This window comes from Westerdykella ornata (genome assembly GCF_010094085.1).
Source record: "Westerdykella ornata strain CBS 379.55 unplaced genomic scaffold EI97scaffold_54, whole genome shotgun sequence".
Taxonomy (NCBI): domain Eukaryota; kingdom Fungi; phylum Ascomycota; class Dothideomycetes; order Pleosporales; family Sporormiaceae; genus Westerdykella; species Westerdykella ornata.
Genome location: NW_022986904.1, coordinates 74,628 through 96,848, shown reverse-complemented (window position 1 = coordinate 96,848; position 22,221 = coordinate 74,628). Strand labels below are relative to the sequence as shown.

Here is a 22,221-nt window from a genome sequence, read left to right as displayed (position 1 = left end):
CGACCTTTGCCAGACAGGCTGACTGCCTGCTAACTGGCACTGGCGGGAATAGAGCCTCTGACGCCTCGTGGCTCTTGCATTCATTTCCTCCACTTGCGCTGAAGCTACAATCCTCAACAACCTACCTACACCCTCTCCCGAACCCCATCCGCATTCCCCCCCCCCCCCCCCCCCCCCCCCCCCCCCCCCCCCCCCCCCCCCCCCCCCCCCCCCCCCCCCCCCCCCCCCCTCCCCCCCCCCCCCCCCCCCCCCCCCCCCCCCCCATCGCGGTTGGGCTATTCATCCTGTCCCTCTCCCCAGCATATCCGGTGAGCTCCCTCAGCGGCCCCGCTCCAGCTATATCTCCTACGAGCCGTGGCGCCTGGTGAGTTTCTGTCGCCCTGGATGTCCTGCATCTCCGTGGTGGATTGTCCGTCATTCACCACCTTCACCATTTGTTCCTCAACTCAGACCACTTGTGTCCTCGCTGTAAAAAACCGTCAATTTCAGCACGCTCCCCCAACTAGGCCTAGCTAGCTAGTGCTAGCTATTCCGTCCCGACGCCGTCTCCAGAGGGCGACGTCAGAGCCCTTTCCAGCCCTGTCTGCAGTGGCCCTTTGCACACGACGGAGCTACTGGCGCCACCCAATGGTACTGCACCTGACCCATTTGCAATTCACCGAGGAGCTTTTACTGTGTCCGCTTGGCTCCCTGTGCATCCAGCTACAAATATAGCTCGTTTCCGCCTTGTTCGTGTCGGCCCGAAAAGCTTCGCCTCTCTGTACCAGCGCCTTTGCGAATTGTGGGCGCTGACGTTCAACACCTCCGCTTAACACCCAACGAACATCGTCTTTGACGACCCTATAAAGCGAACGCCGACCCGGCGACTGGACTGGCCTCACCGAGTCACCACCAAAGATCCATTCTTTCGAGGGCAGGCGCTGGACCTTCACGTCCGTCTAAGGGGATACCGCCTGGAGCGCAAGAGCTTCTCTTTCACCACGGACTCTCTTTCGTCACCTCACTCGGCGCTCTTTCTTCGCAGCGCTACTACCCCTACCGCAGAGAGCGCTCCGCAGCTGCCTATACGGAAAGCAGGGCTCTAGCCGAGGACCGTGAGAACGCATCGTTCTTTCCGCGACTTCCATCTCGATAATTTCCAGATTAGGACGGCAGAGAGAACGTCTTTTGGCTTTTTGACACCGTCCGCGCCTCCTCCGCCTCCTCTCACCTCTCCAACCGCCTCCGTTCCTCTCGAGTCTCTTCCACAACTACCTATACCCCCTTGCGCCTCGGGTAGTGCTGCAGCAGCCTGCCGCAGCTCATATCTCTTCCTTGGAAGTCACGATCCGTCCCTCTCATACTCGGCCTCCTCCCATCTTAATCTCAAGGTCCAGGATTCTCGCCAGGCGCTCCATCCACTGGCAGGAAAGTGGTTAGAACTTTCTCTCCTCAGCTGCTGCTCCTGCCGATTCTACTCGCTTCCTGCTTCTCGCCCCGCCGGTCCTACGACCGATTGACAAGCTGGCAGTTTACGCTACTCCTCCAGACTCGCCCTGGGCGGACAGGGCAAACGGTTCTTCCCCCTCCACCAATCTGTTAGTGACGGGCCGTCGACCGAGCAGCGGTGGGATGGAGAATGCGGCAGCAACGGCTCGACGGAACCAAGCACGGATACCAATTCAACAAGGTGTTATGCTAGGTATGAATCCACAACTCGACCCCCACGGCGGAGCACCCGGCCAGGTATACTCGCGGCAAACGACAGGGCAACCATCCACAGCTTCCGCGGCAGGGACCCGAAGTAGCTCGCAGGGCTTTGGCTACTCGTACGATCAGGGCTATGGCGGTCATCAGGGCAATCCGCCATACGGCGCCCAAGAGTACGGTTCCGAGCAAACTTCGCAGCGTGTCCATCACTACGCTCAACAAGGCCACAACTCAATGTACAGCATGCCCAGCGCGCAGGCATCAGTGCAAGGTCCGACACAGTATGATTCTGTGCAACCCTACCAGAGTCGGGAGACACCGTTAGACGTCCTGAGTGGAGGGTATACGCCGGTCGCACAAGGTCAATATTACAATGTGTCGGGCCAGGAGGCGCCAGCGAGTGCGCCAGTTGGAGGAATGCCAGCGCATCCACCCTCACAGTATGCCTCGATGGGATATACACCAACACCGCCTCCAGGCGCTGTCGGACGAGAGTCGGTTACTCCCTCCTACACGGCCGCAGGCATGACAGACCCACACCAACCCGCGTCTCGAGGTCCCTATCCCGAGGCTGGATTCACTGAACAGAGCGCTCACAACTGGGATCAGTATTATGGCCAGTTTCGAGATGCCGCGAAGCAGATCTTCACCGCCGTGAAGAATGGGCAGCTGAGCGAAGCCGGAAGGCACCTACTCTCCCTCACGGATTGGCTGTTCCAAGTAGCCGAAACCCTCGGTATGCGACTTCTTCCGTGTCTCGACTGAATCCGAAGCTAACCATGTCCAGGGCTACATCGCGACGACGCAGAGCAGCAGCAACAGAAGCTCAAATTCTGGGAGGAGTTCAACAATTGCTGGTTGTCTACTTTACAAAAGCAGAAGGATACGACGGAGGGCCTCAAGAAGTCTGGCCACTCAATGTCGTCGCCGTCCCTGATCAGCCACGAATTTCTGAAACGAATGGGTGACCAGATTGTGAAGTTCTCCAACGCTTTCGAGAAGCATGGCCTTGTGGATTATCAAATGGGTATCTGGGAGGAGGAGATCATTGCGAGTAAGTTAATCTCTGGCCACATGTATTGGCGACGTTTGCTAATCTAATCTTTCACAGTGATCATAAAATGCCAAACCATTCTCGAGGACAGTGGCCTCGCAGGGGATCTACCGCAACGGGTCGAAGCTCAATCTTCGCGCAAGTAAAATGGATCGAAAGACCATTGACGACGCGTCCTAGTGATATCGTGGCGCCTCACAGTTGAGGTTAACCACACGCGGTGGCCAGATTGTTCAGTTACTTCAATGGAGGAGGCCCTCGAATCCGCTGGTCGCACTAAGCCTGTTCCGGTCTCATAGCACTCTACCCACCACTGCGATTCCGAGTCTTATTTCTCCGACCTGAGAGTATCCCTTCTCGCTCAGCTCCGCTCGAATTTCCCAGTTGAGGCAGCTTCCCGGCGCTTGACGTTGTAGACGGTTGCACACGCGGCTTTCCAACTGCTTCGGATGCTTCCACAATCCGGAAGCGGATTATTTCCTCTCTAACTCTTACGTCTTGGCATTGGCGTTATCCGCGCGATAGACGGTTTTCGAAGGACGGGCCTAGGGTGGTGGTTACTCTGGGCTTATTCATGGGATGGATGACACGGCATTGGCGCATTATTCGGGCAGGCAAAAACGAATCGATGGGTGTGTGGAATTAGGGTTTACAAGGGCGGCGCTGGCGTCTTGGGGTTTTCTCGCGTTCTTCATTTCTGACGCATGCGAATCTTATTAATGCCGATGCTGGCGTCGGTGGGTGTGAGGGGGGAGATTTAAATGATGTGGGAATGACCAATGAATGGGGGATATGGACAGGAAACGGGTGGTCATGCTGAGGGAAACTGAATCGACGGGAAGATATGTATCAGGGCATATACGCGATATGGTTGGCTGGGGAGCCAAACCAGAGCAAACTAGGTAGTCATGCGGCGGACCTATGAGGTTTATAAGTGGCGAATCAAATTGAAGAGCCTCACTCTTTTCAGTTGGTGCAACGCGTGCCGGATGTTGAAAGAGGTCACGGTGGTACTGAATGGCACGCAGCAAGCACGCTTTTTGTGTAGCCCGCATGACTAGGAAGAGTACCTAGGTGAGAATGAGTGGAAGGGCTTGGGAGGTGGTTAGGAGGGGGTTTAGTTTGCGTGTTGGATAGCAGTACTGGTCGTGCGTGTGATGTCAGTGCCAGGTGTAGGTGTTGGATGGTTCACGTTGGTGGTGGGGTGGTTTGGTGGGGTGAAAGCTCCACGGGTTTCTTTGTTCTGTCAGCAGTGGACTGGGCTAGTGCACTAGCATGACTTGGGGTTCTCAGGTGCAGGTGCATGGGTGGAGCGTTATTTGATATGTGTGGATTGGTAAGTCTTTTTGGGAGGGGGGGTTGTGTGTGGAGGGGTGATGGCACGTCTGCGGCCTCGTCATCGGCGTCTACAGCCCCGGTACATGCGCGGAAGTGATGCAGGTCGCCGTGCTGTGTGTGCGTCTTGTGGCTGAGGCGGCATGTTTCATTATCGATTGGTCCTCTTAGGGTAAGGGATGTTGTGGATTGTGGTTCCGGCTGAGGAGGAGGCGGTGCCGGGGGAGATGGTGCAGGCCGCCGTCATAAAGTCTCTGGGGTATTGAAGTGCGTAGCACGGTAGATAGATATGGTAAGTGTCGATCATCCATAGACGCATGGAGATCGATAAAGGGGCTTGATCGAGGAAAAAAGCATGTTGGTTTGCTGAAGAAGACGGGGGTTGCGGGGATTGGGAATTGGGGATTCGGGGATTCGGGGATTCGGGGATCGGGGATATGCAGCTGCGGCTGCTTGCAGATGAGCTCCTATACTTAGGTGGGTGGTGCATATGGCGTTCCCAAGGTTCAAGTTAGTGATGGTAGCTCTCTCCTGTCTATTGTAGTCTCAGGTTTAGTACATATATAAGTGTACCTTTTCCAGAGCACCTCTCTGACTGGACATGTACCAAAGGGCTCAGTGACGAAGTGTGTCGATAGTGAGTGTCCCCCAACCTCGGAACCACCCTCACCCATCCCATCCCGTGGCCAGCCGCCATGACAGCTGAACCCAAGGAATAATCGCCGGCCGGAATCCCGACGCGACACGCCACCACAGACCGGAACGGGGCCCGGAGCCACGGCCCTGGGCAAGTCTTGCTGCATGCATTTGCTTAGGGGAGTGGCGCAGGATGAGCAGGAGGTTTTGGTGAGCGCTGGTGGGGGAGTATGGTGGCTGGGTGGGAAGGTTATGAATATTGAAGGATATAGTAGATCTGGAAAGTGTGATTTATAGGGTCGTGTGACGCTGATCGGCTGTGGATTGCGGGAGAGAGTAGATAACGGGAAGACGGCGATTAAATAATGAGGGCGGACGGAGAAATAATGAGAGCGGACGGAGAGTTTGGGATGAATGCCGTGTTGGTGGGAGGGGAACACCAATGAGGGGTACCTGCGTATCGATAAGGGGGTCACTCATAGATCGTCGAACACGGAGCACACAACTAGAACACGAGTGCCAGAGAACAACACACAAGGGATGTTACTACCTTTGCCTTTCACTCATCCTTCGAGCACGTTTGATTTTGTTAAGCGTGCTAGACTACCCTATTAGGGACGTCGTACAGCATGGCGTCTCGCGGAAGCAACGGTTGGAATTCGCCGAAAGTGACGGGACATTGGACGGAAAAAAACTCCACGAGTCCCAATTCGAATACTTCTCATGGCTAGGATATGCTACGCTGTTTCAGCTCTGTGACTGGAATTATAATGGTTTTGGTGATGTTGCTCTGTAGTAGTACTGTAGTTCATATGGGACCCGGCGCTGTCATAGGTGATGGGGGTTAGTGGCAGCAAGATACCCCGCCAGTTCCTGTCCACGTTCCTTGCCGCTCGCTAGATATCTATCGGTCCCACGCCTCTCTACTTTGCGGTTCGAAAGTCCCTGTAGCAAGTCATTCTACGTTTTCCGTGTGTTGATTTAGTATATAAACTTTTATGGATTAAAATTATTCATCCTCAATGGCGTGGTGGCGGAGTGGTTATCGCGCAAGACTAGAAATCTTGTTCCTTCGGGAGCGTCAGTTCGAATCTGGCCCACGTCGAAACGTGCTGTCCTTTGGACAGAGTGATTCATTTTCTTTTTTGCTTTTTCTCCCAGTCGGATGTGGGGACTTGTTGAGCAACACACCATTCATTTTTTATTTTTTCTGTTCATGTTCTTACACCTTAATTCAAAACAGTATCGTCGTGGGGTTTTCATGGTACTTACTCAGTGCCCCCATCTGTTTGATTTACAATTCCAATATAAGACTTTGGCGAATGGATTGGCGACTCGAGAGTCGGAAGCTGTTCCATGACAGTGAGCAACGATTTAACTGTCCCCTGGGTTATCGTCAAATTAAGGGGCCCAGAGGGTGCTTTTGGAATTGAAGAAGTGCGATTGGGTGCAACGAGACAGTGCGATGCGTTATGTGCAGATGGCTCGTCAGTGATTCGATTCCATATTGCGCATGATCCAGGTAAACACATTTGCATATTACCAGTCCGGAGAGGGCCGGCTATCTTGAGTAGTTTCTTGAAGAGAAGTCAGTAGAAACCTGCTTGGCTGCACTGCCGTTCAGGGCGCCGGTTTAGATGTGCTGATTACTGCAAGTTCCATCAACGCTGATCCATGAATACTTGATTCCTCTTGAGCCAGCCAATGTCTGCTCAAGTACTTCTCACCGCCTGCCGACTGCTTCATCGATCTTATACGGCACCACGAACCACTCATGCCATCCAGCACCGATCTCTCTTGCCCTCACATGCGGCATCTGGTATTCGTCTACCCAGCCATCGTTTTCTTCCGCAAACTCTGAGAATGGAGGTGTGAAACGATGCTTTAAACACGCTCCCCATGCCCTCTTCCTCTCCGTAAAAGCGCCGATGCAGAAGATCCCAGTTGGGGACCTATGTACAGCAACGAGAACGCCTTCTTTCCCATCAATGGCCACTGGTGCTTTGGGTTCCTCCCCCGCACCAGATGGCTTAGGCGTACTATCTGGCCGCTCCTTGTGGAATTCTGGGTGTCGACCTTTGGGCATAGGAGCTCGCGGCCCAACCCTTTGAATTGTCCTCTTGAGAATCTTGATCCGCCCGCTCGGGCTCAAATACTCCGTCCCATCCCGCATCCCCTCCTTCGAAAACGCATAAGCTCCATGTTCAATCGCCGCATTAGTGACGGTCCCAATGCTCGAGTACGCTCCTAGAATCAATCCTGGCTCCGTGTAGTACGGGTATTTTTCATACTGCAGGACGAAAACCGAAAGCGGAGCGACTCTATCTGAAGACTTCCTTTTGACGCGCTTTTGCAGCTTCTTGCGATGGCTATGCTTTCGCGGGTGCAGCTTTGGTGGTTTGGTGAGGCGCTTGGTGGAGTACCGGCGACTCAGGTGAGTTCCAATCTGCGGGGTGAGCGCTTGGGGGTGTTGCTGTGATTGCGGATGCAGTTGACTGGTATGGGGTGTAGAAGTGGATCGTGCCTTAGGTCTACCATTCTCTGTCGCATTTCCCGCCGTGGGATTCAGCGGTTTGCGGGGAATTATTGGCGCTATGGAGCCTTGCGTGGGTTGCGTCTGCGCCCGTGGCCTGGCGTTGGCCGTCGCTGTTGGTGCAGCTCCGGCTTCTGATGTATTCGGAATATCCGTTGAAGCTCTCACAGGCTTACGACGGATAATATAGCTGGGCGTTGTTGAATCCATCGAGCGAGCCAAAAGCATATTGATCTGAGTCGCCGTTCCCGAGATGGAGTGACAACAACGTCAAGGATATGTGAGTTGCACCTGCTCAACCAGTATATGAACTCCAGCTATTGTACCCGGATACCAAGTGCGGGAACTATCTATACAAGCGAGTTACGGTTTCAGAAGCTATGCAAGTCCACCTGCAGTTACCGCGCCTCATCCAACCAATGGTGGATGGTTCGGCAGTGAGCAACACGTCATCAGCACTGCCCCACGCTAACTGGACAATCGACAAGAAAGGTACAAACGGGTCATTTAGGCTTCCTTCTCGTCCTCAATCGAGATCATGTTGCTCGTGTTATCGTTTGCCTTTTCGTATGGCAATATTTCCCACCTGTCCTTGCCCCCACATCCAGCTCGCGAAACTCCAAGCAGGATTGACCATTAGATCCTTTGTCGGTGGTCCTAAGGAAAACAAGAACTCAACCCAGTTGTACACACTGTTATCGAGATCTATTGGCAAGAATAACAACGACAACGTTTACCGCCCGCTTCCATACGGTTTGATCGGCTTAGGTGGCTCGACCCAGTCAAATGTCCCTGTCGACCTGTACAACGCAACATCACCAGGGCCCTTGATCTGCTTTCTCCTAGCGGTACCAAACATGGCGCCGTTGAGGAATGTATGTGGGAAGCCGACATCGAAATCATAAGACGCTTCGATACGGTCAATATCTTCCTCCGTCAGTGTGACGGATAATCCAGCGATACTGTCTTTCAAATGGGAGACTCTCCGTTGTCCAACGAGCGGGAATACGTATGGAGCTTTGTGCATGACATATGCAAGAGCGATCTGGAAGAGGCCTGCATCTTTCTCCTTCCCTATAGTTTCCAGCACCTTGCACACTTCTCTGTCACGGTCCGTAAGTCGAGCATTGGCAATCTGCCTTCCGGGGTTGTGCTGCGCCCGCGCTTTGAATCCTTCCTCTGTTTGGAATCGTCCAGAGCCGAGGACCCCATAGGGGCATAGAGCCATGCCTTGGTTACTGGCCATGGGGATTATGTCTCGCTCGAAGTCCCTCATCGAAGCATTCCATGCACCTTGATAGACACTGAACTGGCGAAGCCCATGATTGCGTGCGTACTCATTTGCCATTGATACGACCCAAGCTGGGGTATCCGACACTCCCAGGTAGAGCACTTTTCCGGAAGTAACAACATCGTTAAGACTGTGCATAAGCTCTGGGATCGATGTTGCGGCGTCCCACCAGTGGATATACAGGATATCAACATACATCGTCCTCAGATTCTTTAGAGACGCATCCAAAGACAACTTCAAGCTCTTCGCCCCATTCCCCACGTAATTCGAGATTATCTTGTCTTTGCGATTGCGATGGAAGTTCATGGTATACTTTGTCGCCAACACGATATCATCCCGATTGTCGTGTTTTGCCATCCACTCTCCGATCCATTCCTCACTCTGGCCATGCTGATAGGAGTTCGCCGTGTCAAAGAAGTTACCGCCTTGGCTGTAGAAGTGGTCCATGATGGCGAATGCTTCCTCTTTGCTACATTCGCCATAAAGCGCCGTCTCGCGCTCGCCGAAATTCATGGTTCCGAGGCATAATGGGGAGACGTGGATGGAAGCTGAAGGAGCCAGTTGGCGGTGGCGGAACAGAGGAGAGTCGCGGTTGAACGTAATGGTCATTGTCCAAGACTGGCCAGAGGTTCCGAAAGAGGTTCCGAATATCGACGATGATGACCGAACTGACTGTGGGGGTCACCTCATTGTTATAGCTATGTACGTCGATACATAGACGTACATGGCACCCAATCGCTAAGTTGGAGAGGCTCCGCAGAGGCTCACCGCCTCGTGTCATCCATGTCGTCGTACGCAGGTCCGGATTGGCACGCAGGTTGCGGGTAGCTCATCCCACATAGAAGCAGTGAAGCAAGCCATCCTAAATTCATAAAAATGCGGGATCTGGGCAAGTTATACGAGCCCACCAATCTGGCCCAGTGTACGGAGTGGCGATGTCGACGTAGTAAGGCCGTGAATTTTACACTTGCTTCTCTGTCGAACGGAAAAGTCGATGTAGTTTTTGCGTTGCAACTGCGGGTGAGAAAATGAATAGCGCTAGCTTGATTAGACTAGGCCGACATGTCAGCATTTATTGCTTCTCTTCACATCTGGCTGAACAACCCCCAGCATTTCCTGTACTGCTCTTTTCCACTTCCAATTGAACAGCTAGGAAATGCAGTAATATAACACCTTGCAATTCGTTTTGTAGCGTCTCTATCTCTGTATAATAAGCTCTAAAACGAAGCAATACTGACAGCATTATTAGGTGGTAGCCAATTCAATTGCGTTCGACTCGGTAATCTCCCCTACGGAGGGAATTGCAGAGGGGCGTTCAGTCAGACCTGGCAAGCCACGGTACTGTCGTATACTCGGTGTGGTCATGAATCGTTCTCCAGCCTTTTCTTTCGGACGCTCTTAGGCAACCATCTGGCCGCTGTTGATGGGAACTCTCCAGCAGCGTAGCTATTCCCCATGTCCATCTGCCTTTGAGGCAGCTGCAGCGATTCTTTCTTGCCAGCATTTTTCGCAATTTTCCTCAACCGCCTTTCCAAATTCTGGCCCATGGTATCCCCGAAGCACCTCAAGAACCTTCATAGCGGCTCTATATCGCTGTGAGCTTGGCAAGTACCATGCGCCTTGTCGGCCAGCGTCATCCTCTCCATTGAACTCAGAAAGCTTCGTTATATCGATGAACTTGAAGCCTTGCTTTTGGAATACGAAAAGGGCACGGATGACTTTTAGCATATCGGTCTTAGTTTTCAAGCATGCCTGAACCTCTGGGGCGAAGCATAAAGGCGGCTGTTTTGCGAACTCCAAAAGTAAACCGGCAGTGGCAGCTGCGACTGGAGTAGCGAATGATGTCCCACGCCTTCTTTCATCCTGGACTACTGACAAAATGTCCACTCCAAGGGCGGAGAATCTTTCTAGATGTGTGTCGGCTGAGCTGGGGTTATCGCGGGAAGGGTTAGCGTTGTGGTGTGCGGCATCAATTCCAATGACATGGTCATCGCTTGCTGGATATTTGATATCCCGCCCATCGTTGGAGGTAGCGGCAAACAAGAGAACATTCTTGCTTTCCGTAATAATGTTTCTTAGACCCTCGTGGGAGTTGTACTGCCACCCGAAGGACATGCTGACAATATCGACTTTACGTGTGTTAATGGCGTGGTCCAAGGCCTCCTTCACATATTCCGGGTTGATTCCGTCGGCTTCGTTAATATCTTCCGATACAATGCGGTAGGGATATATTACGGCGTAGGGGCAGACGCGCATCAGCAGGCAGAAGCAGTCTGTTCCGTGGCCATTGTTATCCACGTTTGGATCAAGGCCGTTCGCGAGCTTTTTCCCATTACCTTTTGTATCGATGATCTTGTTTTTGAGTTTCTGGGCCACTTTCATCTTAGAAGCGCTTTCGATTGCGACTCCGGTATCGAGTACCGCTATTTTGATCTTGTTTCTTCGTTCACTCTGTTGGTGCCTGTTCAGGAATGTGTGAACTGTAGCCTCTAGCTTGAGGAACCATTTATCCGTTTGGCTGGTCTTGATTAGCACCGTCTGTTGCTTGAAGATGGGTTCTTACTTCTCGCGGGAGGCGCCAAATAGCATGCCTAGATCCTTGGTAAATGATAGGGGAGCACTGGTGTCACAACCTGACGGTAATGATAAGTCTTTGGAGGCTTTGGAGCTGTCTGTCTGAGTCTTCTTGGGTTCAACTCTCATGTTCACTGACCGTCGCCGGCCGACACCCTTGTCAGGGGCAGGCGGCTGACTTCGAGATCGGACACGAGGTGCTGGATCAACATTAAGAGTCGGCGGAGCAAGTTTCTTCTGCTCCTTCTGGGACTGCACAGGTGTTGCGCCGTTGGTGACTCGTTTTTGGTTCAGAGAAGGCGCCTTGGATTCCACATCACTCTTGCCGTCTCCGGATTTTACCTCGGAAGGGGCTGTGATGATGACGCGATTTTCGGATGACGATGGTGATTGAGTTGGCGATGACTCTTCCTTCTTTTTGCCCTTCCACTGTTTGTTCCCACCATTGTTCGCCCGGTTTGGCTCTCTCTGACCGAGAGAAACAGTGTCGCCTTTCAGATAATCCACTGATCTTTTCATCTGTCCAAGCTCTTTCGAAGCAAATGCAAGTTTACTTTGCAGTTCAGGAAAAGCAGCTACTTCTGCTCGTGACTCCTTCACGATCGCTTTGACATTCCTCCACACTCGATCACAGAGGGTGAGATCACGCTGCAGGTAAGTTTTGGCTTCTCCTGACATCCCACGTTGCTGAGCATACTCAAGCGAGAGATCCAGGCATTGAATGGCGTCCTCGCACAATTCATCGATTCCGGTATTCTTGCCTTCCCGTCGCGTTACAGTACAATTTTGTGAAGTAAGAATGGCGCGATACTCCACGATGGCATTTCTGAATTGCCCGCTTCTGTCGTAATTCCTAGCGAGATGCCGTCGATTTTCCAGAAGCGCCCAATCGTCGGGCTTTACCCCCGATTTGAGCCTCCGTTTGAGGCTTTCTTTATTGCAAGATATGGCTTGCTCGTAGAGCTTGGCTTTGTGAAGATTCAATGCCCAGTGGTCCCGTAACACGATAACTTTCTCGTCATCTTCTCCCCTGATTCTTTCATAGAGAAGCACAGCTTGCATGAAGCACGTCGCCGCCTCTTCCCATTCCTGCTTATTCTCTTTCGCAAGTCCTTTTGCTCCAAACTGCTTTGCTCGCGCCAATTTTTCTTCATCCGTCTGTCCGTGGTTCATCGCCGGCAATTGGGTAACATCCGCACAACTTCAGTGGGCGGAACCTGTTCGCAGAAGCTGGTGGTGGGCTCGTCAGACGCATCACAACGCTCAGCCTCATGGCGGGGCTCGGGCTTCCGAGTCAAGCTCATGCTGATATTACAGGGCTATAGAACGCGGACCCACAGCAGAGCTGAAAAGCAAGCGAAGTCGCCTTATTTCTGAGTGTCCCAGGGTGCATGACCAACAGTCATTGATTGGTTTATCGCAGAAAATAGCCCCGCTATGTGCAGTGCACCATAACCAGACCGGAAGGATGACAGAAGGTCGCAGGGGTGCAGTGTTCAGCGGGGCATTGAATTAACAGAGGATCTGGTTCCTGAAAAACAAAGCACTCCAATGACGTACTGACTCCTCCTTCAAACCGATACTCAAATCCATAACATGAATACCAAACCATCATGGTTTCTTGCGCCTCGAGCTTCCCACCCAGATGGTCCCATAAAACTGGGTAGCATCCTCATCACTCCCACGCGCCCCGAAGAGCCCTTATATGATTCCTCGCACCTGTTGTCCAAGTCGGACAACCTCACTGTATGGGCCGAGAAAGACTTTACCTTCGACAACTCGAAAGAAAAAGGAGGCAGTGTGGGCATATGGGCATCCTTTCTCGAACTCATTCTCGGCATCGGCGGAGACGTGAGCGTTGGGGGTGCAAACGGTGGCGGATACAAGCTGACGGCGGAAAGAATGGTTTCGAAGCAATTCGTGCCGTCGATGACTTATCTGCAAGAATGCATACAGCAAGAGAAAGTCCGGAGCTACATCGCGGAGAGCAGGTTTCGGAGCAAAGTGTATGTGATTGTGGGTGTCATGATTGCTTGCGGAGCCTCAAGTTACATCAAATATATGAAAGAGCGAAACATGGCACTGACGCTGGGTGTTGATGGTACTGCTCTTGGAGTGCCTATAAGCGCCGGACCCGAGGTGGAGGTCAATAATAAGCGTGAGCTAGCGATTGGCTCCAAAGAGTCCGATGATTTTGTCTTTGCGTATCGTGTTAGAGAAATCAAGGTCAAGAACTCTGGCAAAATAGTCCAAAGGGTGATTAGGAAAGGCGCACTGTTCGAGGGAGACCAGGCGCAGGAAGATTACGAGGAATATCTAAAGTCGGAAGAGCAGCAGGCAGTGGCCGAGGTGGTTGGACTTTCTGAAGAGGATGTCACAGGTGAAGATTTCGACTATGAGGTGAAGGAGACTGTTGATGAAGCCAACGGTGAGCACGTCCTGTGCTATGCGCCGGAGGAATGAGCATTAGGACTAGCAGACGCCATGAAGGTTACGGTATCATCATCCTCTCTGTGCGTAGCAAAAGCGCTCACTTAGAAAGTTCATTGAATGGTTCCCGATTCTGTTCTTCGAAACCATGCCACACCAGTCGGCGACGTAGGCATCATACCCGAACGTCAGCATACGGGCATTGCGAACCTTGGAAGGAAGCAAGGTCGCTGGCCAGGGAGCAGAGGCACCGTCTCTCTTCCATGTCCCCTCGCGATCTCCAATAAGGCCGTGGACGAAGAGGGTACTGAAGTGAAGCGGCTCGTTAAAATGTGCATTAAGTAACCGGAGGATATTACTTACTCAAGTACGCTGTTTTCACTATCGCGGAGCAACTTGATTCCTGAATGAAATATCTTTTTGGATTGACGCTGTGATGGTAAGGTCGACGTCCTGGCCAATGGCGGGTCGTTTATGCGACTGCTGTTCCCTGATGCGCCCGATAGCCACTTACTCATGTCTCCTGTGGTTCCAGTTCTGAGATCTATGATGGGTAGGCCAAAGTCTCGGTTGTTACTCTGAGAAACGGCAGTGGACTTGATACGTTGAACTCTCGACTGGATTTCGGATAGCTTCATCAAGCAGTCTTGTTGTTGTCGTGTGTGGCGGCGGTTTCCCTCGTGAGAGCTCCACTTCGATCCTTACAACAAACTCGTTCTGATCAAACTCACTTTTCGCCATCCTCTCTCATCTCCGTCCAACCCTCCTCCTTCCATACCCCACTCCTGCCCCCTTCCTTACTCACAACCCGCACATTATGCACCCTCATCCCCTTATCCACAGCCTTACACATATCCACGACCGTAAGCGCCGCACCCATAACCGCCGTGAGCGCCTCCATTTCCACGCCCGTTGGCCCAAGACATTGTACTTTGGCCTGAATATCAACGGCCCCATGCTTCCCTTCGCATGTAGCGGATTCCGGTTGAGCATCAGTGAGGCGCAGGATGACGCCCACATGAGAAAGTAGGATAGGATGACACAAGGGGATGAGTGTGGGACACTGCTTCGCGGCCATAATGCCAGCAATACGTGCAACGGAGAGAACATCTCCTTTCTTGAGGCTGTTGCTGCGGATTAGAGATAGAGGAGTTGGGTTAGAGAAGTAGACGGTGCCGGCAGCGGTGGCCGTGCGGACAGTATTAGGTTTGGATGACACTGAGACCATGTGCGCGGAACCGGACTCCGTGAGATGGGGGAAAGTGTCTATCGGCGGAGCTGAAGCCCTTTGCTCGGTTTCCTCAAGCTTGCTGTTTGTTCCGCTCTCGGTCTCAGTAGGCTGTCGTTGGACGAATGGCGATCCGGTGAGGGTAGAGTAGTGGTGTCTTGGCGTGGAGCTGGTTTCGACGACAATATTCGACTTTGTATAGTCTTTCCCATTTCCACGCCTTGCCCTCCAGTACAACGGTCCGCTTGACCACCTGCCAGCCAGAAGGCTCCTGACTGCCGAGAACTTCGAGACTTGTCCATCTTCATACCTCAACCATGGTTCCATTCCCGCATCCTCCAGCCCCTCCATATCCAACATGCTGTGAGATCTGAATCTTCTTTGGAAGACTATCGCAAACCGTCTCGCCATCCTCGCCGCAGCTTCATGGTCAAGTTCATGGGTCAAGACCATCTCATCGAGCACCTTGGCAAGCTGGCTCCTAGCATCAAATTCCACCAGTTTAAAGCGGCTCTGCCATTTTCCTGCAAGGATCTTGAGCCACATCTGCAGGACATTGCGCCTCCGAGATTTCCAGACGTCATAGGGCAACGTGTCGATCTGGGGGTACGAGGCCTTGAGTCTTTGCTGCAGATTGTATACCTGAGTCTGAAGCGATTCCACAGGCTCATCGAAGCGGATGACTACTCCACCATCAATGACATGCACACCCTCCGTAGGTGATTCTGAATGAAGGTCTTCTTGAGTGAGAGGCCGGGCAAGAGACGGAGCTCCCGTCGGGCGTGCATCATCGCTGTTCAGTAGCGAACGTGTTCCCTCTGGAGAACTCCTCTGGTCCTTCTTTCTGAGTCCTTGTTCGTCGTTGCTATCTTGTGCCTGGATGAGCAATGAATTATCGAGATTAGTCCTCTCTGGTTGGGCCTTTGTTGTCGGCGGGCGGCATACCATACCTGTCCTGCCCCTCAACACCTCCTTGTTTAGTTCCTCAAGATTTCCAATGGGAGTTCCAGTAAGTTCCAAATCACTCGATGGTGACTTGACTTTAGCGAGTGTTTCCGATTCCTGGAGCGCTTTCAATTGTTCCCTCTTCTCCCTGATCGCCCTCTCCAGTTCGGTTTTCTTCTGCATCAGCTGTCTCAATTCGGCCTCCTTTGTGCTCCGCAGTTCTGCCCTGTCTAGTGCCCGCTCCCTAAGTTGCATCCTATTTCCTTTCTTCTTGGCGGAGATTCCTTGCAAGCGCTCTTTAGACTTGGCCAATCTGGCTGGCTTACGTGTACTCTTGCGACGTATACGGGTACTAAACCTCTCCTCTAGTGTGCTTAAACGGGCTGGTTTCAGTGTCTGGACACTATGTACCTTAAACCATCCCTTTGAGGTGCTCGTAAACGGACGGACATGGCAGCCACTAAGAGGATGCCGCGGGCGCATGAGAGATGGCAGCTGTGACGCATAGAGCTTAGAGGTGGACGAAGGATGTAGAGCAGTATGAGGTGGCTCAATCGGCGTCATTGCATGAGGCCAGTGTCGGATAGCTGGGCGGCTTTCTACTGGCAGGTCTGGACACCTGTCAGCTTTCATATACATTGAGATACTCCACCGATACATCAGATGGACTGTGGGATGGTATGAGGATAGTGATTGTGTATCGTAAGATATATAATGACCGACGCAAATCATTGCGCCAGGTGCACAAAATAGGGACGTGCTCCTGATAGTTCTGGTATCATGCAAACGTCGTATACACATGCAAATCATGAACAAGAAAAGGAAACAATTGCTTCACCCACCAATCAAAATCATCGGCCTGTTCTCCATCTTCTCAAGATCGCCAATATCGGCATGCTTCTCAGCCTTGCGCTTGACTGCTGCGCCTATGACACGAAGAAGCTGTCGCTCCCGCCGGCCCCAGCCTAGGATAGTCTCATCGCTTAGTTTCCCGTTGAATCGATCAAGCTCCGTTTGTCTGATTCTTTGAAAGGCTTCTTCGTCAATGGGAAGACCCCCGTTATCTTCGCGTAACAGATCCCGTAGTGATACCTCGGCGTTACCATGCAAGCATACTTTCAGGTTGCCATCGCTCGTGATACGCAGTCGATTACAGGTCCCGCAAAAGTCGTTGGTCATACTGGTGATGAAGCCAACCTTGCCGACAAAACCAGGGACCTCGAAGGTTTTGCTTGTGTCGTTCTTATGTCCCGGTAATCGTCTCAAACCAGGATATTTAGTTCGGATAATGTCAAGCATCTCTTGATATCCAATCATCTTCCCTTCGCTCCACTTGTTGCCACCAAACGGCATATACTCGATGAAGCGTACCTCGATGTCTTTTTCACGGCCCATCTCGACAAATGGAATGATGTCACGTTCGTTGAGGCCACGCATGACAACACAATTTATCTTTAGCTTGACGTTGGCCCCATGGCGGTTCAGCTCGAGTATGCGATCGATGCACTTCATGACCGCATCAAACCCATTGCGCCTTGTCATGATTTGGAATTGGAACGGATCCAGGGTGTCCAGGCTGAGATTAACACCAGTCAAGCCCGCCTCTACCAAGCTGTCGAGCTTCCTGTTTAGTGATATTCCATTTGTAGTTATGGCCAGTTCTCGTAGACCACGGGAGCGAAGGCTGCCAATTGACTGCATCAACGGAACGATGTCGCGGCGGACCGTAGGTTCCCCTCCGGTGAGACGGATTTTCGTGACACCCTGCGAGACGAATAGGGAGGAAAGATAGAATATCTCGGGGCTCGTCAAGAGATGTGATGGTGGCGATAATTGTACACCTTCTGCTATCGAGTTAGCATCCGTATGAGTGAGCCCAAATCACTATACGTACCTTCAGGCATACAATATAAGCATCGCAAATTACAGCGCTCGGTGACGCTAATGCGCAAGTAATCATGCTGTCTGTTGAAAGAGTCCGTCAGGAACTCTGAGAATGGTTTTGCCGTTTTGATAGCTTGTCGGCGATCTTGCAGGCTCCTATTTGATATGGGTTCGGGTATCTCTTGCGGCACATCGTGCATAGATCCTTTCGACCCGGAGATTTGTGCTGTCGTTATAGCTCTTATCGATCCCCTACGGCCCATGCCACGACCCGCAGCCCAGCGCGAGGCATGGCATGCCGCAGCCGCGTTCGACCGCAGTAAAACCATAGGGCCCATTATGAGGAGTGGAGAGGCCCTCTTCCCACATCGGTGCGAGAGGACATAAAATGTAACCGCTGCGATAGCGGGGCAGAAGAAGGGCGTGCTTGTCCTGAGTCGGGAAGTTTGGGAAGCGCGCGGAGATGGGTCATCGTTTTTACGTCGGCGAGATGTAGTGTTACGTTGAGCCGATTGGTTGTTGACATTTAGTAAACGTTCACTAAAAGAAGCTAAGTCTAAGTGGGGGTGGCGCGCAGTTAGCTCCAGCCACGCGGCTTGCTTACTCTTGCATTGCTTACTAAGCACTTCTCCGTCAGAGGTCCATAGATTTGAGAAAACCTTGGAATACAGCATCGCGCATGACTTGCTATTGTAGACTTATTTGTGAGTATACTTGATCACTATTTGATAATTGAATCGGGTAAGCGGAGGCGTGCAGCTGATTTCGATATATGCTTCAAAGTAGTATTACTAATAATTCAAGAGCGTCACATTGTCTTGAGGACTTCTGGCATATCCGCGCAGAAAGGCACTGCTCGCGAAGCAGTATCAACTGCAAATGGTTGGAAGACGTGTCCATACCCGATCCAAGGGGATCAGTTTGCACCATGTCACGTGCTTTCGCATTCACCGTCTTGGCACCCTCTTCACCTCGCTCAAGTACGGCAGCATATCGTCAGCTTAGGGGGCCCTAGGGGCTTGAATACTATTCTTACTACAGCAGCATGCAATGAATTGGCAATCAAGCTCACTGCTACTGTTGGAGTTGATGTTAAAACAATTACCACGCTGGGGCACTTCCAAACTCGCGACAGAGTCGGCGAAAGTAAGTAGCATTTGTTTACAACACCTGAGATTCTCGGCCTTTCCTTGTTCGCCCACACCGCTCCAGCACAAACACAAACACCATTCGATACGGTGATTACGTCGCTCATCATGGACGTTAATCGCCTCACAGCAGGGCTTACGACTCCACGCCGCAATGGTGTTGGGCAGATCTCCCATAATGGAGGATACGACCACAATACGGACAAAGGGAGCAGGCTTGTGTCGCCTAGTCCGGCCAGTTTGTGCGGCATGGTGAGTCGACCTCCCGCGCCTTTGGACTTGCGTTATCGCCATAAACATAGGGTTCAATAACTATCATCAAACAGCTAACGCAGGTAATCTCAGTCACCCGCGAAGCAAAGACCCGTAAACATTCCACACAATTCTTCCCAGTGCGTCGATCTCGCGATCTCCATTGAGTCCCGATCAGTTATACTTTGCGATCCTTTCTGGGGTAGACCAGATGCAAAATCAACATGGGACCCTGGAGATATTACAAGGGAAGTAATTAGGAGATCCATAGTCAACTCCTCCAAGGGACTAACAGAGATCACGACATCTAAGCTTCCGAAAGTCTAGTTTATTCACGAGTCGGTACGCGATTTTCTTCTAAAAGAAGACCGTCTCAGCAACATCTGGCCTGACCTGCGAAGCAATCTCCAGGGTCGAAGCTATGAGTGGTTGAAGCAGTGCTGTCTCACCTACATGACCGTGAACGTATTCACTGCACTGAAAATTCCCGAAAACCTTCCCAAAGCCTCAACTCCGCAGGCCGCAGACATTCGCAAAGCAGCTGACGACACATTCCCCTTCCTAGCATATGCTATAAACAGTGCTTCACCATGCAAACGCAGCAGAAGCAGCCGGCATCTCTCAGGCGCCATTTCTTGAGCGCTTCCCTCTCCTTCAATGGGTCCGGGTTGAGAACCTATTGGAAAAGCATGAAGTTCGCAGGCACTCAGCGGATGTGAGTCTTGTATATTTACTTGGGGAGCACAACCTGCCAGATCTTATCGGAGTATATCCACACGCTATCCCTGGTCTGAATTTCGAAAACGAGCGTTATGGGTGTCCCGTGTTCGCTGCCATGGCGATTGGGAGCAAAGAGGCTGTGAAGGCATTGCTTAAAGGCCTAGTAGTGCAGTCTGCTGAAGACAAACATGGCTTAATCAACGCTAATACGTGACCGCGTTCGGCGGCACAAGAGCTCATCACCTGCCTTAATTACCCTCGGGTATTGAGGCAATTAATTATTAGCTTAAGAAGGAGGCTAAAGTGATGATGCTCTTAGCTGAGCTAATGCGCGATGGGATTGCTACCCTAGGGTACATAAGGGTAGCCTTGAGAGAGCTAACCCTCCCTTGAATGAGGCAGCAAGGGCATAAAGCTGAGGCAGCTCATGAAGAACCCTGGGAAGCGGATCCAGAAGCATAGAACCTTAACAAAGGGAGCAGGAGAGGATATACTAGCTCAACAAGACGTTGAGGAGCAGATTGCTCTTGAACAGCGTTAAGGTGGTGCGAGATTAGGTCTCAACCGCCAGGCTAGCGCTCAAGCGCGCTGCTACAGTAGAGAGCCCGGTCATAACTCACGTACGTGTAAAAAAGATACTTAAGATTCTACTTGATCTACTCTATTAATATTTTATTCTGCAAAGCGGTTGGGTTGCACGTTTGAACAGGTGGGCAGAGTAACATCGCCCGTGGAACACGTCACCAGATCCCGGTGTAGCTGGATGATGTCCTGGATGATGGATGGTTGCACTGCTAGCCAATTGGATATATATTCTAGAGTGCCATCTACTCTCGTCAAATTTCATAGCCGGTGGTTCTTTTTATATAGCAAAACGTGTTATATAGCAAAGTCTACAGAAACTAATATCGGTAATGTACAGGATAGGGTAGTTCAAAAATAAATAAATAAATTTATGCATGTAAGAGTACTAGTTCTGGGGAGGGCCGGCCGTGCTCCACTGCTAGTGAACAAAGCTCTACAACTACAAAAATATGGCTATCAACCTTCCTTGCGAACTAGTCAATGTCAACTGCTTTCTCTGCATTGGCAGACGCGTGGTAAAATAAGAGAGAAGTTCGACCAACAGACACCCGTAGGACACTACCCTACTTGTTACCCTGCGACTATTTTCTGGGCCGCTCTCTAGGTAGGCGGAATCGTAACTAGGAAAGAATTTTCTCCAGGATAGGATCGAGAGGTCACTTCCCGGCCTCTCTGTTGCCCTCGTGGGTTGTTCACTACTCATATCCTCGACTCCACCGCTCGTCACAATGCTCGCCTTTACCTCCGTCCTGGTCGCCCTAGTCTATTCTACCACTATCCTCGCCAACTTGATCAACGTGGAGAAGCGCTACATTACCCACGGTCTCCCTACTCCCACTAGGAACGGCACGCACGACGGCTTTTACTACTATTTCTGGACAGACGGCCAAGGCTCCGTGAACTACACCAATAAGGTGAACTCACCCCATCAATTCTCTTGTTTACCAACTAAAGATATAAACAGGCAGGAGGTCAATACACTGTCACATGGTCCAACACCGGTAATTTCTTCGGGGGCAAAGGCTGGAGCCCCGGCAGCGGACGGAACGTCACATACAGCGGTTCCTGGGACGGCGCACAAGGGAACTCATACGTCTCACTCTACGGGTGGATGCAGAACCCGCTTATAGAATACTACATTGTTGAATCGTTTGGGACATACGACCCTGGATCCGCGTTTTCGGCGCCAAAGGAGACCATTACCGTGGACGGCGGCACGTACAACATCTACATCACTCGACGCACCATTGCTGGCGGTGAGGGGCCTGGTCATTGGACTGTGCTTACGCAGCTCTGGTCCGTAAGGCAGCAGAAGCGCGTTGGTGGGACAATTAACGCGCAGGCTCATCTTGATGCTTGGGCTAGGGCTGGTGTGAAACTGGGGAACACGCACACATTTCAGATTCTCGCAACAGAGGCATATTTTTATAAGAATATCGGGACTGCTTCTATTACTGTGCAAGGCCCATGACACAGTAAGGCAGATTGTTATAGTTCATCAGCTAGTACAAGCTTACCATAGCGGCGTATTTGATCGCCCGAATATCCACCTCTACCCTTTCTCACTTCACACGCGTCAATGCCACATCGGTCCGCCCAGACCGCAGTATTTGTTATTGAACATGTGCCGATCCCCCCCTGTCGTATGAAATGGTAGCATTTGTCTTCATCATCCATCTCGGCATAATTATTCCCAGGCTGTTTCGAATACCCTTGCCAGGCCGGATTGTAATTTGGCGGCAGGTTCAATTTTGGTGATTGTTCAATGCCTGAGGGTGGTTGGGTGGTCAAAAGCAAGGCAGTGTTGGTGTCAGATCAAGGTGCAGTGATCCTGACTTCTTTGTCATTCATAGTCTAATAAGGCGGTAGGAGTTATTCAGCACAGCTGCACTCAAATATAATCGGAGAAGTCCTCAC

The 22,221-nt window shown here is 51.7% G+C and overlaps 10 protein-coding genes and 1 non-coding gene across 11 annotated transcripts; 4 read left to right on the top strand and 7 right to left on the bottom strand.

Moving 5' to 3' along the window:
* Positions 1-1,683: 1,683 nt before the first annotated feature.
* EI97DRAFT_462720 (uncharacterized protein) lies at positions 1,684-2,889 on the top strand (the record flags this gene model as incomplete). The annotated part of the gene is made up of 3 exons (XM_033801298.1): positions 1,684-2,425; positions 2,477-2,743; positions 2,801-2,889. 3 exons carry the CDS (start codon positions 1,684-1,686, stop codon positions 2,887-2,889), a joined length of 1,098 nt encoding a protein of 365 aa, XP_033649143.1.
* Positions 2,890-5,623: 2,734 nt separating this feature from the next.
* EI97DRAFT_264054 (uncharacterized protein) lies at positions 5,624-6,026 on the bottom strand. The gene is made up of 2 exons (XM_033794239.1): positions 5,987-6,026; positions 5,624-5,935 (listed from the first exon to the last, which is right to left on the bottom strand). The coding sequence occupies exon 2, from the start codon at positions 5,906-5,908 to the stop codon at positions 5,711-5,713; it is 198 nt and encodes a 65-aa protein (XP_033649142.1). The 5' UTR covers positions 5,909-5,935; positions 5,987-6,026; the 3' UTR covers positions 5,624-5,710.
* On the top strand, positions 5,739-5,819 carry EI97DRAFT_t93. Its single transcript has one exon. It is a non-coding gene; the product is annotated as a tRNA-Ser (tRNA).
* A 432-nt stretch (positions 6,027-6,458) lies between the features above and the next one.
* On the bottom strand, positions 6,459-7,124 carry EI97DRAFT_351733 (uncharacterized protein; the record flags this gene model as incomplete). The annotated part of the gene is made up of 1 exon (XM_033794855.1): positions 6,459-7,124. A coding segment is annotated over one exon (666 nt), but the record flags the coding sequence as incomplete, so codon positions are not given.
* Positions 7,125-7,782: 658 nt separating this feature from the next.
* Positions 7,783-9,552, bottom strand: EI97DRAFT_437713 (putative Norsolorinic acid reductase). The gene has a single exon (XM_033799396.1). The coding sequence runs from the start codon at positions 9,145-9,147 to the stop codon at positions 7,981-7,983; it is 1,167 nt and encodes a 388-aa protein (XP_033649140.1). The 5' UTR covers positions 9,148-9,552; the 3' UTR covers positions 7,783-7,980.
* A 432-nt stretch (positions 9,553-9,984) lies between these two features.
* On the bottom strand, positions 9,985-12,285 carry EI97DRAFT_446502 (subtilisin-like protein; the record flags this gene model as incomplete). The annotated part of the gene is made up of 2 exons (XM_033800033.1): positions 9,985-11,056; positions 11,102-12,285. The coding sequence occupies 2 exons, from the start codon at positions 12,283-12,285 to the stop codon at positions 9,985-9,987; spliced, it is 2,256 nt and encodes a 751-aa protein (XP_033649139.1).
* Positions 12,286-12,645: 360 nt separating this feature from the next.
* On the top strand, positions 12,646-13,948 carry EI97DRAFT_437710 (uncharacterized protein). Its single transcript, XM_033799395.1, has one exon. The coding sequence runs from the start codon at positions 12,709-12,711 to the stop codon at positions 13,573-13,575; it is 867 nt and encodes a 288-aa protein (XP_033649138.1). The 5' UTR covers positions 12,646-12,708; the 3' UTR covers positions 13,576-13,948.
* EI97DRAFT_345111 (uncharacterized protein) lies at positions 13,660-13,970 on the bottom strand (the record flags this gene model as incomplete). The annotated part of the gene is made up of 2 exons (XM_033794771.1): positions 13,660-13,849; positions 13,906-13,970. Coding segments are annotated over 2 exons (255 nt in total), but the record flags the coding sequence as incomplete, so codon positions are not given.
* A 338-nt stretch (positions 13,971-14,308) lies between these two features.
* On the bottom strand, positions 14,309-14,797 carry EI97DRAFT_346086 (molybdenum cofactor biosynthesis protein C; the record flags this gene model as incomplete). The annotated part of the gene is made up of 1 exon (XM_033794783.1): positions 14,309-14,797. A coding segment is annotated over one exon (489 nt), but the record flags the coding sequence as incomplete, so codon positions are not given.
* Positions 14,798-16,549: 1,752 nt separating this feature from the next.
* On the bottom strand, positions 16,550-17,799 carry EI97DRAFT_387549 (molybdenum cofactor biosynthesis prote; the record flags this gene model as incomplete). The annotated part of the gene is made up of 2 exons (XM_033796127.1): positions 16,550-17,562; positions 17,610-17,799. 2 exons carry the CDS (start codon positions 17,797-17,799, stop codon positions 16,550-16,552), a joined length of 1,203 nt encoding a protein of 400 aa, XP_033649135.1.
* Positions 17,800-20,779: 2,980 nt separating this feature from the next.
* On the top strand, positions 20,780-21,775 carry EI97DRAFT_487193 (glycoside hydrolase; the record flags this gene model as incomplete). Its single annotated transcript, XM_033802176.1, has 2 exons — positions 20,780-21,218; positions 21,269-21,775. Exons 1-2 carry the CDS (start codon positions 21,033-21,035, stop codon positions 21,773-21,775), a joined length of 693 nt encoding a protein of 230 aa, XP_033649134.1. The 5' UTR covers positions 20,780-21,032.
* Between the last annotated feature and the right edge of the window lie 446 nt (positions 21,776-22,221).